A 16,767-nucleotide genomic window follows, 5' to 3' on the forward strand; every position below is an offset into this window, starting at 1 on the left:
CCCCTGTGTCAGGCCCAGTGGCCCTGTTCTTGTGACCTCCCAGGCTTCTCTGTCACCATCAGGCTCCTCCTCCTATCTTCCAACAGCCCTGTTTTCTTTCTCCCTTGAGAATTGGGCAGGTGTGTGTGGTGAGGCCTGGGGTGGGGTGGGGTGGGACATGTCCAGGGAGGGGTTTGAGGCAGCTGTGGCTTTGCTTCCCCAGGCCTGGTCAATGGACCCAGCTCAGCTATGCTGCCCTACCTTCTTCAAGCTGTGAATCTTTGAGCAAAGTGCTTGATCCCCCCCGTGCCTCAGTTTCCTCATCTAAAAATGGACACAATAGCACTTGCCTCATAGGGTGTAGGAAGGAGTAAGTGAGAGGATGTGGTAAAGCCCCAGGCAGGGGTGTCTAGCTCTAGCCTAGTGGACTTCAGTGAGTGGAATTTTAAATCTGCCAGCGCAGGGCTACAGAAGGACTGTGGATCCCGGGAACGTTTGTTTCCCTACTGCTGCTTCCTCCCACCTAACCCTGGTCCACAGAAATGCATATGGTGGTAGAGCATCTTTTTTTCTTTTCTTTTTTTTTTTTAATTTAATTTTTTTTTTTGAGGCAGAGTTTCGCTCTTGTTACCCAGGCTGGAGTGCAATGGCGCGATCTCAGCTCACCGCAACCTCCGCCTCCTGGGTTCAGGCAATTCTGCCTCAGCCTCTTGGTAGAGCATCTTTTTAAACTCCAGTAGAAATATTCCTTTTCCTTCTCTGGAAAGACGAAGCTGCAGGTGAAGAAGAAATGAAAACTTTTAGGCCCAGCTGGCCCTGCAAGAGATTTGGAGGGTGAGGGTGCTGGGCATGGAGACTGTGCAGAGCCAGGCATCTGGATGTGGATTTGAGGTGTCCTTAGCTTGGGAAACTTGGGTACCAGCCCCAACCCTGCACATGAGTGCCCTTAGTCTCGGCAGTGACGAGGGATTGAGAAAAGGAAATAGAGACACAATAGTAGAATTTACAGCACGGGTCCAGGGGACCAAGCGTGGGAACCGCGTTGGCCCCTAGCTCTGGGCTCCAAACAATTTTATTATGTGCATAATCTCATTGAGCTTACGTGAGTGAAGGGGAGGGGGAAGGGGTGGGGGGGCAGAGAGCATTTGAGATCCTTCTAAGACATGCTAAACTAGTACTCAGAGAAGTATAGCGGATTGGCAGGTGTCTGACCACACCCAGTGCATCCAGGGGCTTTTAACTCCCGAGCATTGAGGACATAGAGCAATTAAAATCACTCCATATTCCGAGAACCTAGGCAGAGCCTGAGGTGTTCCCTGATCTCTGCCCTGCAAGGCTTCTCTCCTTGCCAGCTCCCATCTGCAAAGACCCTCCCGGATCTTGTGAGCAGAAGTCTCCTCCCTTCTCAGAGATCTTTGCATAAACCCTCTTTACAAAGCCCTCATGCAGTCTTCATGTTGAGAAGGCATTCGTGGGACCAGACCAGTATTCCCTGCTCTGCAACCATCCCGAGGTGTTCCTGGTGTTACTGCCCTCAGATGGTCTTTACCTTAGGCCTCCTGTTGCCGCTTGATTTCTAATTAACTGCACCAATAGTATAGTTTAATTACGTGTATAAACTTCAGTGCACTCTGTGCCAAGCAATCTTACTTAGCTAGAATTAACATAGGTCTCCCCCCTGGCCATCTTGACCCACAGGAAACCCAGCGACCAGGCCTGGGGAAGCAACACCACAGCTGCCAGCAAATCCTCGTTCAGACGCACATTCTGCACACCTCCCCAGGACAAGCAGGGATGCTCTAGAAGCTGGTTAAATGACGTCCAGCAATTTCAGACAGCTAGTTGTTTGGATTTCCCTGCAGCCGTAGATTAAGGCAGAAAGCAAAAGGGGTCCTGGCGTCAGGAGAGAAGGTGGCTTTGTCCAGGGAGGGTCGGCTGCTGTGGGCAGTTTCTGAAGAAAGTGGAAAGGTGTGAGTGGGTCCTGCCCCATGTTGGGGCAGCCACAGGCATGAGCTCTCCTGGCCCCTTGGCTTTCCCAGGCCGGGGCCACAGTGGCCCACGAGGACACCCCTGCACCCCCCCATGGCCTTACCCACCAAATGCCAGTGTCTCACCTTGAACCCGCTCTTCGCAGGCTGATCCAGAAACTTGCCGAGTTTTGTTTTGTTGCAAACACCGCTTTTGTTTGTTTCTTTCACTGCACTGGGATGAAGGATGCCAGGTTAAAATTGACTGGTTTCTCCTGGCAGAAGAAGCTTTGAACTTAGGATGCCCAAAGGATGCTGTCTTTTTTTTTTTTTTTTTTTTTTTTTTGACAGAGTCTTGCTCTGCCACCCAGGCTGGTGTGCAGTAGTGTGATCTCAGCTCACTGCAACCTCTGATTCTCCTGCCTCAGCCTCTCAAGTAACTGGGATTAGAGGTGTCCACCCCCATGCCTAGCTAATTTCTGTATTTTTATTAGAGATGGGGTTTTGCCGTGTTGGCCACGCTGGCCTCAACTCCTGACCTCAGGTGATCCGTTTGCCTCAGCCTCCCACAGTGCTGGGATTACAGGTATGAGCTACCTTGACTTGCCTAGGGTGCTGTCCTGAACACTACTGATAAGATGGAGTTTTTCCAGGAAGGGAAGTGAGTTCTGCCTACACACTTGTAGACGTCAGGGAGATACCGCACGTCTCGGCCCAGCGCTGATCCTGGGGAAGATGTAAGGCCATGGACATTTGGTGTGTGGGTCATACCTGAGTAGTGTGGGTCCGTCAGGCCTTCCTCTTCCTCCTTCTCCTTGTCAGAAACCCATGACCTGAGCGTAGCTGGTTCTGATCCGACACCCCACTGCTGTAGGCCTCCCTCACTTGTATCAGCCTCTGTGGGTCATTCCCCTTAACTCTGCAGGGGCCCTGGTTGCCTTTGCAGCTTGGAGATGATGTTTTACCACATCCCACTGCCCACTGGGCCAGAGGACCTACTATTGACCAATCAACTGAGCTGGAAAGCCCGGAATTGCAGTCTAATCCCAGCCCTGCCTTTGCCTCCTTGTGAGATCCTAGGAGGTGGCTTTGCTTTTTCTCCATCTGCAGAAGGTTCTAATCCCACTGTTGCTCCAGGGCCATTGTAGGGACCAAGGAAAAGTCGGGGTTCAGCAGGTCTTTGAGTGGAATGGGGAGTTGGGGAGCCAGTAGGCCTGTGCATGGCAAGGCTGGAGCTTGGGTCCTGCAGGGGAGCTAGACCAGCACAGAGGTCACAGTGGAGGTTAAAATATTCTCTTTTTTTTGAGACAGGATCTTGATCTGTTGCCTAGGTTGGTGTGCAGTGATGCAGTCATAGCTCACAGCAGCCTCAATCTCCAGGGCTCAGGTGATCCTATAGCCTCAGCCTCTGGAGTAGCTGGGACAACAGGCATGGGCCACCATACCTGCCTAATTTTTTTTCTTAATTATTAGTAGAGATGGGGTCTCACTAGACTGCCCAGGCTAGTCTCACACTCTTGACCCTCCCACCTCGACCACCTAAAGTGCTGAGATTACAGGCGTGAGCCACTGTGCCTGGCCAAGTTTAAAATATCTATACCATGAATTATTTTTCCTGGTAAGTGATTTTATCTCCTGATACTATGTATTTTATGTATTTCTTGCTATTAAATTACAAATTATCCTGAGGACAATGAGTGCCCTGCAGATAGTCACAGAAACACAGGGCCCATGTCCTGCCCCAGGCCAGTCCTGACTGCACATGGGGCAGACCTCTGCCCTGCTCACACTGTCCTGCACAACGTCCTTTTTCACTATGGAATGCCATTGCAGGTTGTTCCCAGCACTTTCTATGCTGTAAACTGTTACAGTGAATGTCCTGACGCAGAAACCTCCAAAAGCCTGGTCTCCTCCATTTTGCCTGGTGATGAACCCTGAGAGTGAACTTCGCTGCCTCTCAGCCCTAGCCTCACCGTCTCCCCCTTAAGGGAGGAAGGGAGCCTTCCTAGGTCCCACTGGGTTGATGACCACCTGGCCTGGAGCCCGAGACTCACACCTGCTGGTGAGTGGGCCAGACCGTTCAGATCTGAAAAGGGGTTTGCACAATGCCAGCTACCCAGTCGAGGGTCTGTATTAATTGTGACAGTGTGGCAACCTGTCACTTGGTCATTCAGCTGACAATCTTTCCCCCTGCAGAGGCCAAGAAGGCCCTGGAGGAACAGTAGACCTTGGTATCCCTGCTGAGCACAAGCCAGCAATGAGGACCTGGCCCCCCCAGGCTCCACCGCGTCCTCAGCCACAGACAGATGAGTGCCCCAGGCTCAGCCGCTGGGAATGTGTGCCTGTCACAAGTAACTGCTTCCCAACAAGCAATTCCTCTGGGTGTCAGTAAAGTCACTGATGCCCCAGCCCTCCCCTCAGAGAATCTGATTAACCAACCCAGCTGGATGGGGAGCTAGAGAACAAAAGCCACCGAGTAAACAGAAGCAGAACAGCTGAGCAGGGGCTCTTCCGACTTCTCTGGCTCCTTCCTTGGGTGACAGGGCCTCTGTGGGCTAGTGGCTTTGGAAGGTGTTTGCTCAAGGGGCCTCGTCTCCCTCGCCACAGGTACGGGGTGCAGACTCGTATGCTGGAGGCTCATCTTCGTAGCCCACATGGGTGCTTGGGGAAGGTCTTTGAGCTGCCTGGTCCAAGAGTAGAGTCCAAGGTTTTGACAAGGTCACTCCACGCTCGTGCCTGCTGTGTGCTCTGGAACAGACAGGCCCTGGTGTGGGTTCCAGCTCTGCTGTGTCCTTTACTCCATGACCTTGGGCAATTTACTAAACCTCTCAAGCCTCAATGTTTGAGAGATTTTATATTAATCCTACCTGCTTTTATATTTGATTTCTCTTTTGATCAAAACAATACATGTATGGTACATAGTTTTTTGGGGTTTTTTTTGTTTGTTTGTTTGTTTGTTTTTGAGACGGAGTTTCGCTCGTTACCCAGGCTGAAGTGCAATGGCGCGATCTCGGCTCACCACAACCTCCGCCTCCTGGGTTCAGGCAATTCTCCTGCCTCAGCCTCCTGAGTAGCTGGGATTACAGGCATGCGCCACCATGCCCAGCTAATTTTTTGTATTTTTAGTAGAGACGGGGTTTCACCATGTTGACCAGGATGGTCTCGATCTCTTGACCTTGTGATCCACCCACCTCGGCCTCCCAAAGTGCTGGGATTACAGGCTTGAGCCACTGCGCCCGGCCTTAGTACATAGTTTTAAAAGTTGAACAATACCTCAAGCCTGGAAACACTAAGTCCCCACTTCTTGACCCATTGCTTTCTGTTCTTTTAGCTCTTTCATTCTTTTTTTTTTTTTTTTTTTTTTTTTTGAGATGAGGTCTCCCTCTGTTGCCTAGGCTGAGCTGGAGTGCAGTGTGGCACAATCACAGCTCACTGCAGCCTGGGGTCAAGCAATCCTCCCACTTCAGCCTCCTGAGTAGCTGGTACTACAGGTCTTCGCTACCATGCCTGCTTAATGTTAAAATAGTTTGTAGAGACAGGGTCACACTGTGTTGCCCAGGGTGGTCTTGAACTGGCCTCAAGCGATCCTCATGCCTTGGCCCAAATTGTTGGGATTACAGGCATGAGCCATCGCACCCAGCCTCTTTGACCTTTAGAACGTTGACTTCCTACTATGAAAAATGAGCTGATAGCCACCTCTCCACACATTTCCTCCCTATCCTTCCAATGTTATGATTTGGGGTAAGTTGATATTCAGCGTTCATGTGTTTAACACTATGTAAACATTGTTTTCTGCTAAACCAAGTAGTATTCTATTTCCTTTCTGCAATAATTATTTGTTTTTCCTCAAGCTATAATTATCTCTCTTTTTTATTTACTTTTAAATTTGTACTTTATGTTCTTCTCTATAAAATCATAAAAATCTGACCAGATACACCCAGCAGGTATGCTTTCCTTGGAAACATTGCTCTGGGAACCCCTCACAAGTTGTTCTACTCTTACCAACCTATCTCTTGGCCCCTCCCTGCCTTCCCCAGAGTGAAGATACTGAGGCTCAGAGAGTAGTGAGATCTGGGTGGAAATGCAGGCCTGGATAAGGAGGTCCAGTTATACTCAAGGGCCAACCCCCTGCCGAGGATGCTGCAGCCCAGTGAGTCGGCAGCCACACAAATGGGACCATTTGGTGGGTTTAACGTCTGCACTGTGGGGCAGGGACCTCTGGCTCTGAGTGTAGAAGGCAGAGGCAGGTCTCCCTGTCCATCCTGAGTGACCATTCCTGGTAAGATGTCCCATGCTGATTTCCATCCTCCACCCAGGCAGATCAGAGAAAGACCCAGCACCACTATTCTCTGACCACCCCATATGTACTTCCCCTTAAACTTGCTAAGCCAGCCCTACCCAACTCCCAGGCTGAGATCACCTCCCAGGGCCACCAGCACCCCACTCATCATGGATGGGCCACTTTGACTCCAACCCTAGGTCTCATCTCCTCCATCTCGGGGCTGAGCTCTGAGCCTGCTCCCAGCGAGCTCTGCACTGCAAGTGACTTTTTTTTTTTTTTTTTTGAGACAGAGTTTCGCTCTTGTTACCCAGGCTGGAGTGCAATGGCGCAATCTCGGCTCACCGCAACCTCCGCCACCTGGGTTCAGGCAATTCTCCTGCCTCAGCCTCCTGAAGTGACTCTTCACCACTGGTCCGAGGAGGCTATGGTCAGGCTTGGGGAATGCCTGAAGGTTAAGATGATGCTGGGGGTCCCTGGCCAACAACTCCCAGTCTTGGTGGCCCAAGTCCTTAAGGGCAGCACACATTCCTGAAGGGGACAGAGAGAGCCTCCTGAGTCAAGAGCTCTTGCCCAGACACCATAGGCCTCACAACAGAGAGGCGTATGCATTGTCTGAGGCTCCTGGTGACTGCAGTCCAGCCCACAGGGCCCACTCACCACAGAGGATGCCCATGAGAATGTGATCCATGTGTTCCTGCACACCAGAGGCCACAGCTCAATGGGGCTGTGCCGCTGGGCCAGGACTACCCCAGGTGCGTAGGGAGAGGGTGAAGGGTGCATATCCTGTCCTTCAGCCATCAAGACACAAGGGGTGGGTGGGTGTCAGAGGCCCCTGGGAGATGAAAGATGCATAGAGCTCTCCAAATGGCCACATGTTTTCGAAGCAGACAACTCACCAGGATTTCATCTGCAACTCAGATTCAATCCGCTAAGTAGAGAAGAAGAAAGTATGTGGTTGTCATGGCAACACCAAATTGCCCAGGACCAGGTTGGTCTCTAAGTGGGGGAAGGATAGGGAATGGATCCCAGCCTCTGTCTTTGTGGTAGGGATGTTCTGGAGAGCGGGGCAAGGGGTCAGGCCAGACACACACGTGTGGGGCAAGGGGTCAAGCCAGACACACGTGTGGGGCAAGGGGTCAGGCCAGGCAGACGTGTGGGGCAAGGGGTCAGGCTGGACACACATGTTGGGCAAGAGACGTTGCTCCCACTACTGCTGCTCAGGGCTGAGGGCCTGAGCCATGCAGTGTTATATAAAAGGGTGACTTGGGGCCCTCACTCAGGGGCTGGGGCCCAGACCGTTCAAGCGTGCACATTCCAGAGCCAGCCTCTTGCTAAGGGCCAGTTCCCGCTTCTCCCCAAAGGTTAGGCCCACCCCAGAGCAGCTCAGATTTGGTGCCTGCTTCTCTTCCCGCCCCCCAGTCCTAGCTGTTCCTGGCAGAACTTCTGTCTTGAGCTTGGCCATGGATGTGGACACAGCCTGGCACATACCCTGAGTGCAGCCTGAGGGTCAACGGACCCACAGGCTCACCCAGAGAGTGCCAAGCAAAGCTGATACTTCTATTCATAAGCACGCAGTGCTCAGCCTGGCCTCTTCCTCCCCACCAAGAATGAAGCGGAGCCAGCAGTGGGGTTGCTCTGCAATGCAGCCTCTGCCAACCTGGGTCCAGGCCCAGCTAGGTAGATGGTAGGAGAGAGGGCTGCTCAAGTAGGAAGGAGTTGAGCATTGGGACCCTCCCCTGCCCCCCAGACCTGCCTTAGCTCTGTTTCGATTCTGACCATCCAGTGTTCTGGGGCCTCTGGAAAACTTCCTGGCTCCAAGGCCCTCCTGACCAGCGAAGCCTGGCATATCCGTCTCTGTGGTCCCAGGATCTGACCACAGGAGGGCTCCTGGACACCTAATACATGAATAAATGACAGAGTGAAAGAATTAATGAATGGGTGACTTGGGCAGTCAGGACTAGGAGCAGAAGAAATGAAAGAGACCAGGTTGGGAGGGGGATGCTTGTAGGGCCAGGTTTGGGGGAGCCTTAAATGCCAGGCTGAGAGGGGGATATTTATCAGGCTCCCCCACACCCAGCTTCTGCCCTGGCCCTGGGACAACTCCCATCTTCCAGAGGGGCCACTAGGGATCCTGCCAGATGTGGCCCTATCACCTGATCCCCTCTGAGAGAGACAGAAACCCTAGGGCCCATCCCCCAGAGCCTGGCTCACCTGGGCTCTTACAGGGCCTGCCTCGCTGGGGCCCTGAAGACTTAACTGCTTTTGTTTCATGCTCTGTGGGTTTTCCCAGTTGTTCAATTAGTGCTAATTGGAAGCAGGAAGTGTGGGGTGGGCCTGGCCTTGGGCTTCCTGGGGCAGGCTCTACCCTAGAGTTTTGGGGGCTCTCTCGGGTCTGGGTGGGGTTGTTGAGGGCTCCCCGAGCATCCAGTATACTGGCTCTTTGCACAGTGGGGCCTCTGCTTTCCAGAGGGCTCAGGCTGTCACCGGCCACGTCTCACCCCAGGTGCCAGTTGTCCCCAGGGCAGGGCAAGCTCACCCTTTTCACTGCCAAATCCTCACCTGGCACAGAGCTGCCGCTCTTCACAGTTTCCACTCTAAGAACGAAGGGATGATGGGCTCAGGGGTCTGGAGAGAGGTGCACAGGGGCCTCCTGAACCCCTCACTGACCCTTGGTCCCAACCTCAGCCCTCGGCTCCATAAAGGTGAGGAAAGGCCTCATTTATCTGCCTGGCCACACGCGTGTGCTTCCCTTGGGAGACAAAGGGTGCAGAGGCCCTCTGGAGAGGTGGGGCTTCCCCTTAGTTTCCCTCCTCCCCATGTCCCCTGCCCCTCCACTACGGGCGCAGGTGGGAGTGTCCAGAGGCAAAGCCCCTTTTGTGTCAAGCCCCAACCAAGGTCCTCAACTCCTGTCGTGTTCTCCCCATCCACAGACACTGGTGGCAGTCTGAAGGCAGAGGCTGTAATAGGGGAAGCATCGGTGTGGGCACATCGGGGAAGGCCCCTGACTCTAGCCTGGGCAGAGGTCCGTGCCCCACTTGGCTCTCTCTCTGCCGTGTTATGTCAGTCATCGCCCACAGGTGCCCTCAACCTGGGCACTGTCAGGCCTCCTTCGCAGTGGACTGAAACCCTATGACACAGCCTAGGACCACCCAGACCCATGGGCTGGGGGCTCATATCTGGAAGCAGGGCCCCCAGGACTCAAAGGTGCTCAGAGATGAAGATTGCTGGGCGCCAGCTCACGGGATCAGCCTCAGCTTCAGCCCCTGGGAAATGCCTGCTCATTTGCTGTGAGGCAGACACTAGAGCAGGCAGAGTGGACCATGGACTCCTCTGAGGTTCCGGAGCCCTGCAAGGAGAGGCCTGGCCGCCGGCGGCCGCTAGAGGGCAGAACCCTCCTGTGTGTTTCTTACAAAGCGTTGGTGAGCAGATGAGCAGGATGGACAGGAGACAACGGAGCGGCAGCCCGAGAGTGCAGTGACCACAAGGCTGCTAGCAGGGCTCAGCGGAGGCTGCGATGTGTCCAAAAGTCCACTGGACCTTAGACCTTAAATCACCTCCCTGAACCTTTAGGCTTTCACTTTCTGGGAGCCCAGCCCTGAGCCAACAGGGACACAGGGACAGTGCCTGGCTCCTACATTGGCAGAGAATGACAAGTCAGTGTCCCCTTCTTTTTTTAATTTTTTTTTATTTTTTTGAGACGGAGTCTCTCTCTGCCACCCAGGATAGAGTGCTGGAGTGCACTGGCGCAATGTTGGCTCACCACAACCTCCACTTCCTGGATGCAAGCAGTTCTCTGCCTCAGCTTCCTAAGTAGCTGGGATTACAGGCACCCCCCACCACATCCGGCTAAATTTTGTATTTTTAGTAGAGATGGGGTTTCATCATCTTGGCCAGGCTGGTCTTGAACTCCTGACCTCATGATTCACCCACCTCAGCCTCTCAAAGTGCTGGGATTACAGGTGTGAGTCACTGTGTCCCCTTCTTAGAACATTAGTTGTAGAGGAGCCATTAGGAGAGCAGGTCCTCCAGCTTCTTCCAGGTGCAACGAGGAAACAGAGGCAGAGAAGAACTCACCTGACCACACCTATGAGGGAGGTGGGGACGGATATTTCCTGAGACCGAACCATAGCTAGGCACGCACAGCAGCCCTATGAGGTCAGTGCACGTGTTGGGTACTACTTTTGCAGATGAGGAAACTGAGGGTCAGAGAGGCTGTCATTTGGCTGAAGTCCCACAGCAAGGGTGGACCAGGGTTCTTGCCCAGGCAGGATGATGCCGAGCCTGCATGCAGGCTCCCACACAGCCTTATTTAGTTGTTTATTATATCAGAAATATATAGGCCGGGCAAGGTGGCTCACACCTGTGATCCTAGCACTTTGGGAGGCCGAGGTGGGTGGATCACGAGGTCAGGAGTTCAAGACCAAACTGGCCAACATGGTGAAACCCCATCGCTACTAAAAAATACGAAAATTAACTGGACATGGTGGCTCATGCCTGTAATCCCAGCTACTTGGGAGGCTGAGGTAGGAGAACTGCTTGAACCGGGATTCAGTAGGCAGAGGTTGCTGTGAGCAGAGATCACGGCACTGCATACTCCAGGCTAGACTACAGAGCAGGACTCCATCTCAAAAAAGACAAAAATATATAAATATATTTTTACTTTAAAAACATAATACAGAGCTGGGCATGGTGGCTCACACTTGTAATCCCAGCACAGTTCTGGGCTCAGCCAGTCCTCCCACCTTGGCCTCCCAAAGTGCTGGGATTATAGGCATCAGCCACCGTGCCCAGCCTGTTTTGATTTTTTTCAAGAGACAAGGTCTCACTATGTTGCCCACACTGGTTTTGAACTCCTGGGCTCAAGTTATTCTCCTGCTTCTGCTTCCCAAAGTTTTAGGTTTACAGACAAGAACTACCACACCCACCCAGACTTATTTTCTTCTTTATCCCCAACCACTGCAGTTAGATTTGGGTTTGGGTGGGGGCAGGTGGGAGATGGGGAAAGCCCACCTCCAAGCAGGGCAGAAGACATCTAGCCAGCCCCATCTTCCCAAATCTACAGTTAGAGTGCTTCCCAGAGAGCCCGCTCTGTTGAAGGGGCCAGTGAGGCGGAGTCTCTCTCCACGGACACACGGCCTCTCAAAGCCAATCATTTCCTCTTTCCTCTTCAGTCCTTGTAATTGCCACTAACCTGTGCATATACGGGAAACCCACAGGGTTTACCTCATCCCCTGTTGCTGGGCATACAGGCTGGTACAGCCCACTGCAGTGGCCGCCACAGTGCCGGTCTCTGCCAGGCTCTCTACAGAGGTGCTGGGAAGTAGAATTGCTGATCTGAGGGGCAGGGGCTAAGTCACCCTCCAAAAAGCCCGTGCCCACTGCCAGCATAGGGCACTTGCACTAACACTTTGCTAAAACCTCTCTCTTCAATGGGAATTTCTCTCAGTACTTGTGCTTATCTTTTCTTATTGAGTGATCATTTTTATTTCCTCTTTTTTCTTTCCCCCTCACCTTTTTGAATTCTACTTCCTTTTTCTATGAAGAATCTGTTTATATCCTTTCCCCATTTTTCCACTATGTTTTTCATCTTTTCCTTATTGATTTATAGATCTTTATACAGATGCTCTTCAATCTGCTATGGAGTTCCAACCCAATAAACCCTTTACAAGTTATAAACGCTGTAAAATGAAAATGTATTTAATATGCCTGGCCTACTGAATATCATAGCTTAGCCCGGCCTGCTTTAAACATGCCCACAACACTGACGTTACCCTACAGTTGGTCAAAGTCACCTAACACAGCTGGGCACGATGGCCCACACCAGTAATCGCAGCACTTTGGGAGGCTGAGGCAGGCAGATCACTTGAGGTTAGTAGTTCAAGACCAGCCTGGCCAACATCATGAAACCCCATCTCTACTAAAAAGGCAAAAATTAGCCAGGCGTGGTGGCACACACCTGTAGTCACAGCTACTTGGGAGGCTGAGTCAGGAATATCACACGAACCTGGGAGGAGGAGGTTGCAATGAGCTGAGATCACACCACTGCACTCCAGCCTGGGCAACACAGCAAGACTCTATCTCAAAAACAAAAACAAAACAAAACAAAACAAAAAACAAAGTCACCTAACACAAAGCCTGTTTTATAATAAGGTGTTGAATATCTCATGTAATTATCCAATATTGTACTCAAAGTGAAAACCAGAATGGTTGTATGGATACTTGAAGTATTATTTCTACTGAATGTATATGACTTTTGCACCATTGTAAAGTAAAAAAAAATCCTAAATTGGCCGGGAGAGGTGGCTCACACCTCTAATCCCAGCATTTCAGCAGGCCGAGGTGGGAGGATCATGAGGTCGAGAGATTGAGACCATCCTGGCCAACATGGTGAAACCCCATCTCTACTAAACGATACAAAATTTAACTGGGCGTGGTGGCACGCCTATAGTCCCAGCTACTCGGGAGGCTGATGCAGGAGAATTGCTTGAACCCAGGAAGTGGAGGTTGCAGTGAGCCAAGATCACGCCACTGCACTCCAGTGTGGTGCCTAGCGGCAGAGCGAGACTCTGTCTCAAAAAAAAAAAAAAAAATCCTAAATTGAGTCATGCAAGTCAGGGACCATCTGTATATTCTGTATTTAAATCCTTTGTTGTATTTTCTCGCTTCCCTTTGCCCCCTCTGGAGAAGTTGACTCTAGAGGGAGTGCAGGGGACAGGGCCAGGACCGGCCTTTCTGCCTGGCTGCAGCTCTTAGAGGTTATGTTGGAGAATGTCTAACACTGGCTAGGTGGAGAGACCATGGCCAGGCGACTTTTCTGAAAGCCTCTGTTCTGTCACCTGTAAAGTGGGCAGAATACTGCCTACCACTCAGAGTTGTGGTGAGGATTACAGGAACCCACCCATGGACAGGTCATCTGATAAGTGCTGCACACAGCTGAGGTGGACTGGAAGCGGCTGCTGGGCAGGAAGCATACCGTGTTGAGTAGGTGCCTGCTAAACAGTGGTCTCTGTGCCTGTGTCCACGGCCACCTGTGGATATCTGTAAGTCCATGCCTGTTGCTGTGGATCTGCCCAGTGAGTGTGTGTGGGTCCCTTGTGGGGGTCTATCCTGCAGAACCAGTAATCAGAAGTTTAGTGTGGGTGCGGGGCAGTCTGAGGTAGGGCTGATGCTTGGCGGAGGGGAGAAGTGGATGGGCTGAGCTTAGGGAGAAGACACTGCAGGGCTGGCTCACATTGGGTGCAGTTGCAAAGGTCCACTAAGGTCAAGCTCTATCTCCTCTCGCCTCGGATCCCCACAGCAAAGTGTTGGGCTGAGTTTCTCCAGCCAGATTGGCTACAGCTGACTCTCTTGTCCCACTGCTTCCAGGCAGTCCTGGGGTCTCAGAAAAGCCCTTTGTGGGTGACATGTGGTCCCGCCCACTTGAGGGCATGACTTGGCCTTGGCTGTGATCTGCTGAAACTAATAGGAGGTGTATTTATGAGTTGCCGTAAAAGGCACTGACATACTGGTGATAAAAGCCTCCAAAATCATCCTGCTGTAAACTGCCATTTACATGTTTATGACCTGATTCCCCAGCCAGTGGGTTAGATATCCCCATTGTCACTGACTAGGAGGCTCTATTCTCAGCCAGGGACTTGCAGGGTGGGTTGAACAAAGGGAGCCTAATGTGCAGGCCCAGGGCCACTGACGGCTTGTCCTTGCAGCTGCCCCCTCCCAAGAGACTCCTATCGGAGCGTACGCTAGAGGCTTATTTTCTTACTGAGGAGTAACTTACATTTGGTGCACTATACTAACCATGAATGTAAAACACAGCTGAATGACTTTTACATAGATGACACCCATGTAGCCATGACCCTGAGCAAGCTTCCTCACTCTAGGAAATTTCCCTTGTGCCCCTTCCCAGCCAAGCCCAGAAGTAAGCACTGTTCTGACCTCCATCATCAGAGATCAGTTTTGCTGTCCTAGAATTTCACCTGAATGTCATCATACATGTGTTTTCTTCTGTGTGTAGCCTCCTTTCATCAGTATAATGTTTTTTATTTTTACATTTTTTTTTTTGAGACAGAGGCTTGCTCTGTTCCCCTTCCATAGTGCAGTGGTGCCATCATGGCTCACTGCAGCCTCCAACTCCCGGGCTCAAGTGATCCTCCCACCTCAGCCTCCTGGGTTGTAGCTGGGACTATAGGATGCTCCACCATGCCCAGCTAATACTTTCTATACTTTTTTTAATTTAAGAGACAGGGTTTCTCCATGTTGGCCAGGCTGGTCTCAAACTCCCAACCGCGGGTGATCTGCCCACCTTGGCCTCCCAAAGTGCTGGGATTACAGGTATGAGCCACCGTGCCCAGCCAATATGGTGTTTTCCAGATTCCTCCACGCTGCTCTGTGTAACAGTTGTTCACTCTTTTTATTATTGAGTAGTTGTATCCATTGTATGGATGGACAGGCCACACTGGTTTATTTATTCTCCTATTGATGGATATTTGGATTGTTTCCAGTTTGGGGCTACTGTGAATAAAGCTGCTATGAATAGTTCTGTGCACATCTGTGTGTGAACATGTTTTTATTTCTCTTGGGTAAATCTTCAAAGTGGAGTAGCTGCCTCAGAAGGTAAGGGTGTGTGATGTCATAAGAAACTGCCAATGGTTGGACTAGGCGCGGTGGCTCAAGCCTGTAATCCCAGCACTTTGGGAGGCCGAGGCGGGTGGATCACGAGGTCAAGAGATCGAGACCATCCTGGTCAACATGGTGAAACCCCATCTCTACTAAAAATAGAAAAAATTAGCTGGGCATGGTGGCGCGTGCCTGTAATCCCAGCTACTCAGGAGGCTGAGGCAGGAGAATTGCTTGAACCCAGGAGGCAGAGGTTGTGGTGAGCCGAGATCGAGCCATTGCACTCCAGCCTGGGTAACAAGAGCAAAACTCTGTCTCAAAAAAAAAAAAAAGAAAAGAAAGAAAGAAACTGCTAATGACAATGGATGAGCATTCCAGTTGCTCCTCTTCTTTTGAGGTTTCTCTGCCCCAGACCCCAGTTGCCTCAAAGAGCTCACCCATCATCTCATCTGGAGGTGGGCCTGGCTGTGGGGGATGGCAGGCATCTTCCAGGAACCCAAGATCTTGCTGCAAGGGAGAGATCTAGCTGATGCGGGCAGGTACCAGTTACACCCTCAGGGAGTCAGCATGGGAGAAGAGAACTCCATTTGGTAAGCACCAGTTATGAGTTAAGCACCACAATAAGGCTATTATTTATATGCCCTATTTAATCCTCTAGGTGCTGGAGTCTTGCCAGCAATGGCAGACAAAACAGTGCCTGCAGACTGCCCTGCCTCCCCTGCCAAGGCTGCCCATGCCCAGCAGCCCCTCACTGGCCATCATATTAGATCTATCACATGACCCAGCACAAAGGCACTGAGAAGGTCTGTAGAGCTTCTCTTCATCATCCCGTTGCACAGAGCAAGGCCCAGGGAGAGAAGAGACTTTGGCCCATGGTTATAAGCAGAGCTGGAATACAAATCAACTTTTCTGTTCCCAGCTCAGGAGAGAAAATCAGGCCTCCTCTCTTGGAGACAGGCCTTTTCTATGCTCCTGTCTCATCAAACCAACCGTAGGGAGGGCTTTACTTGGCTTTGAGCACTGCTAGGGGGTGCATGTCACAGTCCTGCCTAGTGATAGTACCTAGCCCAGCCAGTGCAGGCACACAGCAGGCAGCAATGAAAGAAAGGAAGACGCTAGGAGCAGTGGCTCACATTTGTAATCCCAGCACTTTGGGAGGCTGATGGGGGACAGGTAGGTCACTTGAGGTCAGGAGTTCAAGACCAGCCTGGTCAACATGGCAAAACCCGTCTCTACTAAAAATATAAAAATTAGCCCAGAATGGTAACGTGCACCTGTAATCCCAGTTATTCAGGAGGCTGAGGCAGGAGAATCACTTGAACCTGGGAGGCGGAGGTTGCAGTGAGCTGAGATCGCACCATTGTACTCCATCCTGGGCGATAGAAAGAGACTCTGGCCGGGTGCGGTGGCTTACGCCTATAATCCCAGCACTTTGGGAGGCCGAGGCGAGTGGATCACGAGGTCAAGAGATCGAGACCATACTGGTCAATATGGTGAAACCCCGTCTTTACTAAACATACAAAAAATTAGCCGAGCACGGTGGCGCGCGCCTGTAGTCCCAGCTACTTGGGAGGCTGAGGCAGGAGAATTGTTTGAACCCAGGAGGTGGAGGTTGCAGTGAGCCAAGATCGTGCCATTGCACTCCAGCCTGGGTAACAAGAGCGAAACTCCGTCTCAAAAAAAAAAAAAAAAAAAGAAAGAAAGAGACTCCATCTCAAAAAAAAAAAAAAAACAAAAGAGGAAGAAAGAAATAATGGATAAGCCAGTGATTTAGCTTGGCTCTGCTGCTTGGGAAAACGTTAGAAAACTCCTCTGAGGCCTGGCCATCTTGTGGGAAGAGCTGAAGCAGTCACTCTTGATGAATCGAACCCCTTTGAGATGCTGAAGGCAGTGGAGAACAAGAAAAAAGGTGGCAGGGGTGGCGCT

General features: G+C 51.5%; 1 protein-coding gene across 1 annotated transcript in view; it reads left to right on the plus strand.

The window, feature by feature from the left end:
• The window catches only part of RFT1 (RFT1 glycolipid translocator homolog), a 68,686-nt gene extending 52,303 nt beyond the window's left edge, over positions 1–16,383 (plus strand). The window contains exon 13 of the mRNA XM_074403678.1: positions 9,159–16,383. Within this exon, the coding sequence (XP_074259779.1) occupies positions 9,159–9,176 (18 nt within the window). The 3' untranslated portion in view covers positions 9,177–16,383. The remainder of the gene's footprint in view (positions 1–9,158) is intronic.
• Positions 16,384–16,767: the final 384 nt, after the last annotated feature.

Source organism: Saimiri boliviensis, chromosome 8 (assembly GCF_048565385.1).
Source record: "Saimiri boliviensis isolate mSaiBol1 chromosome 8, mSaiBol1.pri, whole genome shotgun sequence".
Classification (NCBI taxonomy): domain Eukaryota; kingdom Metazoa; phylum Chordata; class Mammalia; order Primates; family Cebidae; genus Saimiri; species Saimiri boliviensis.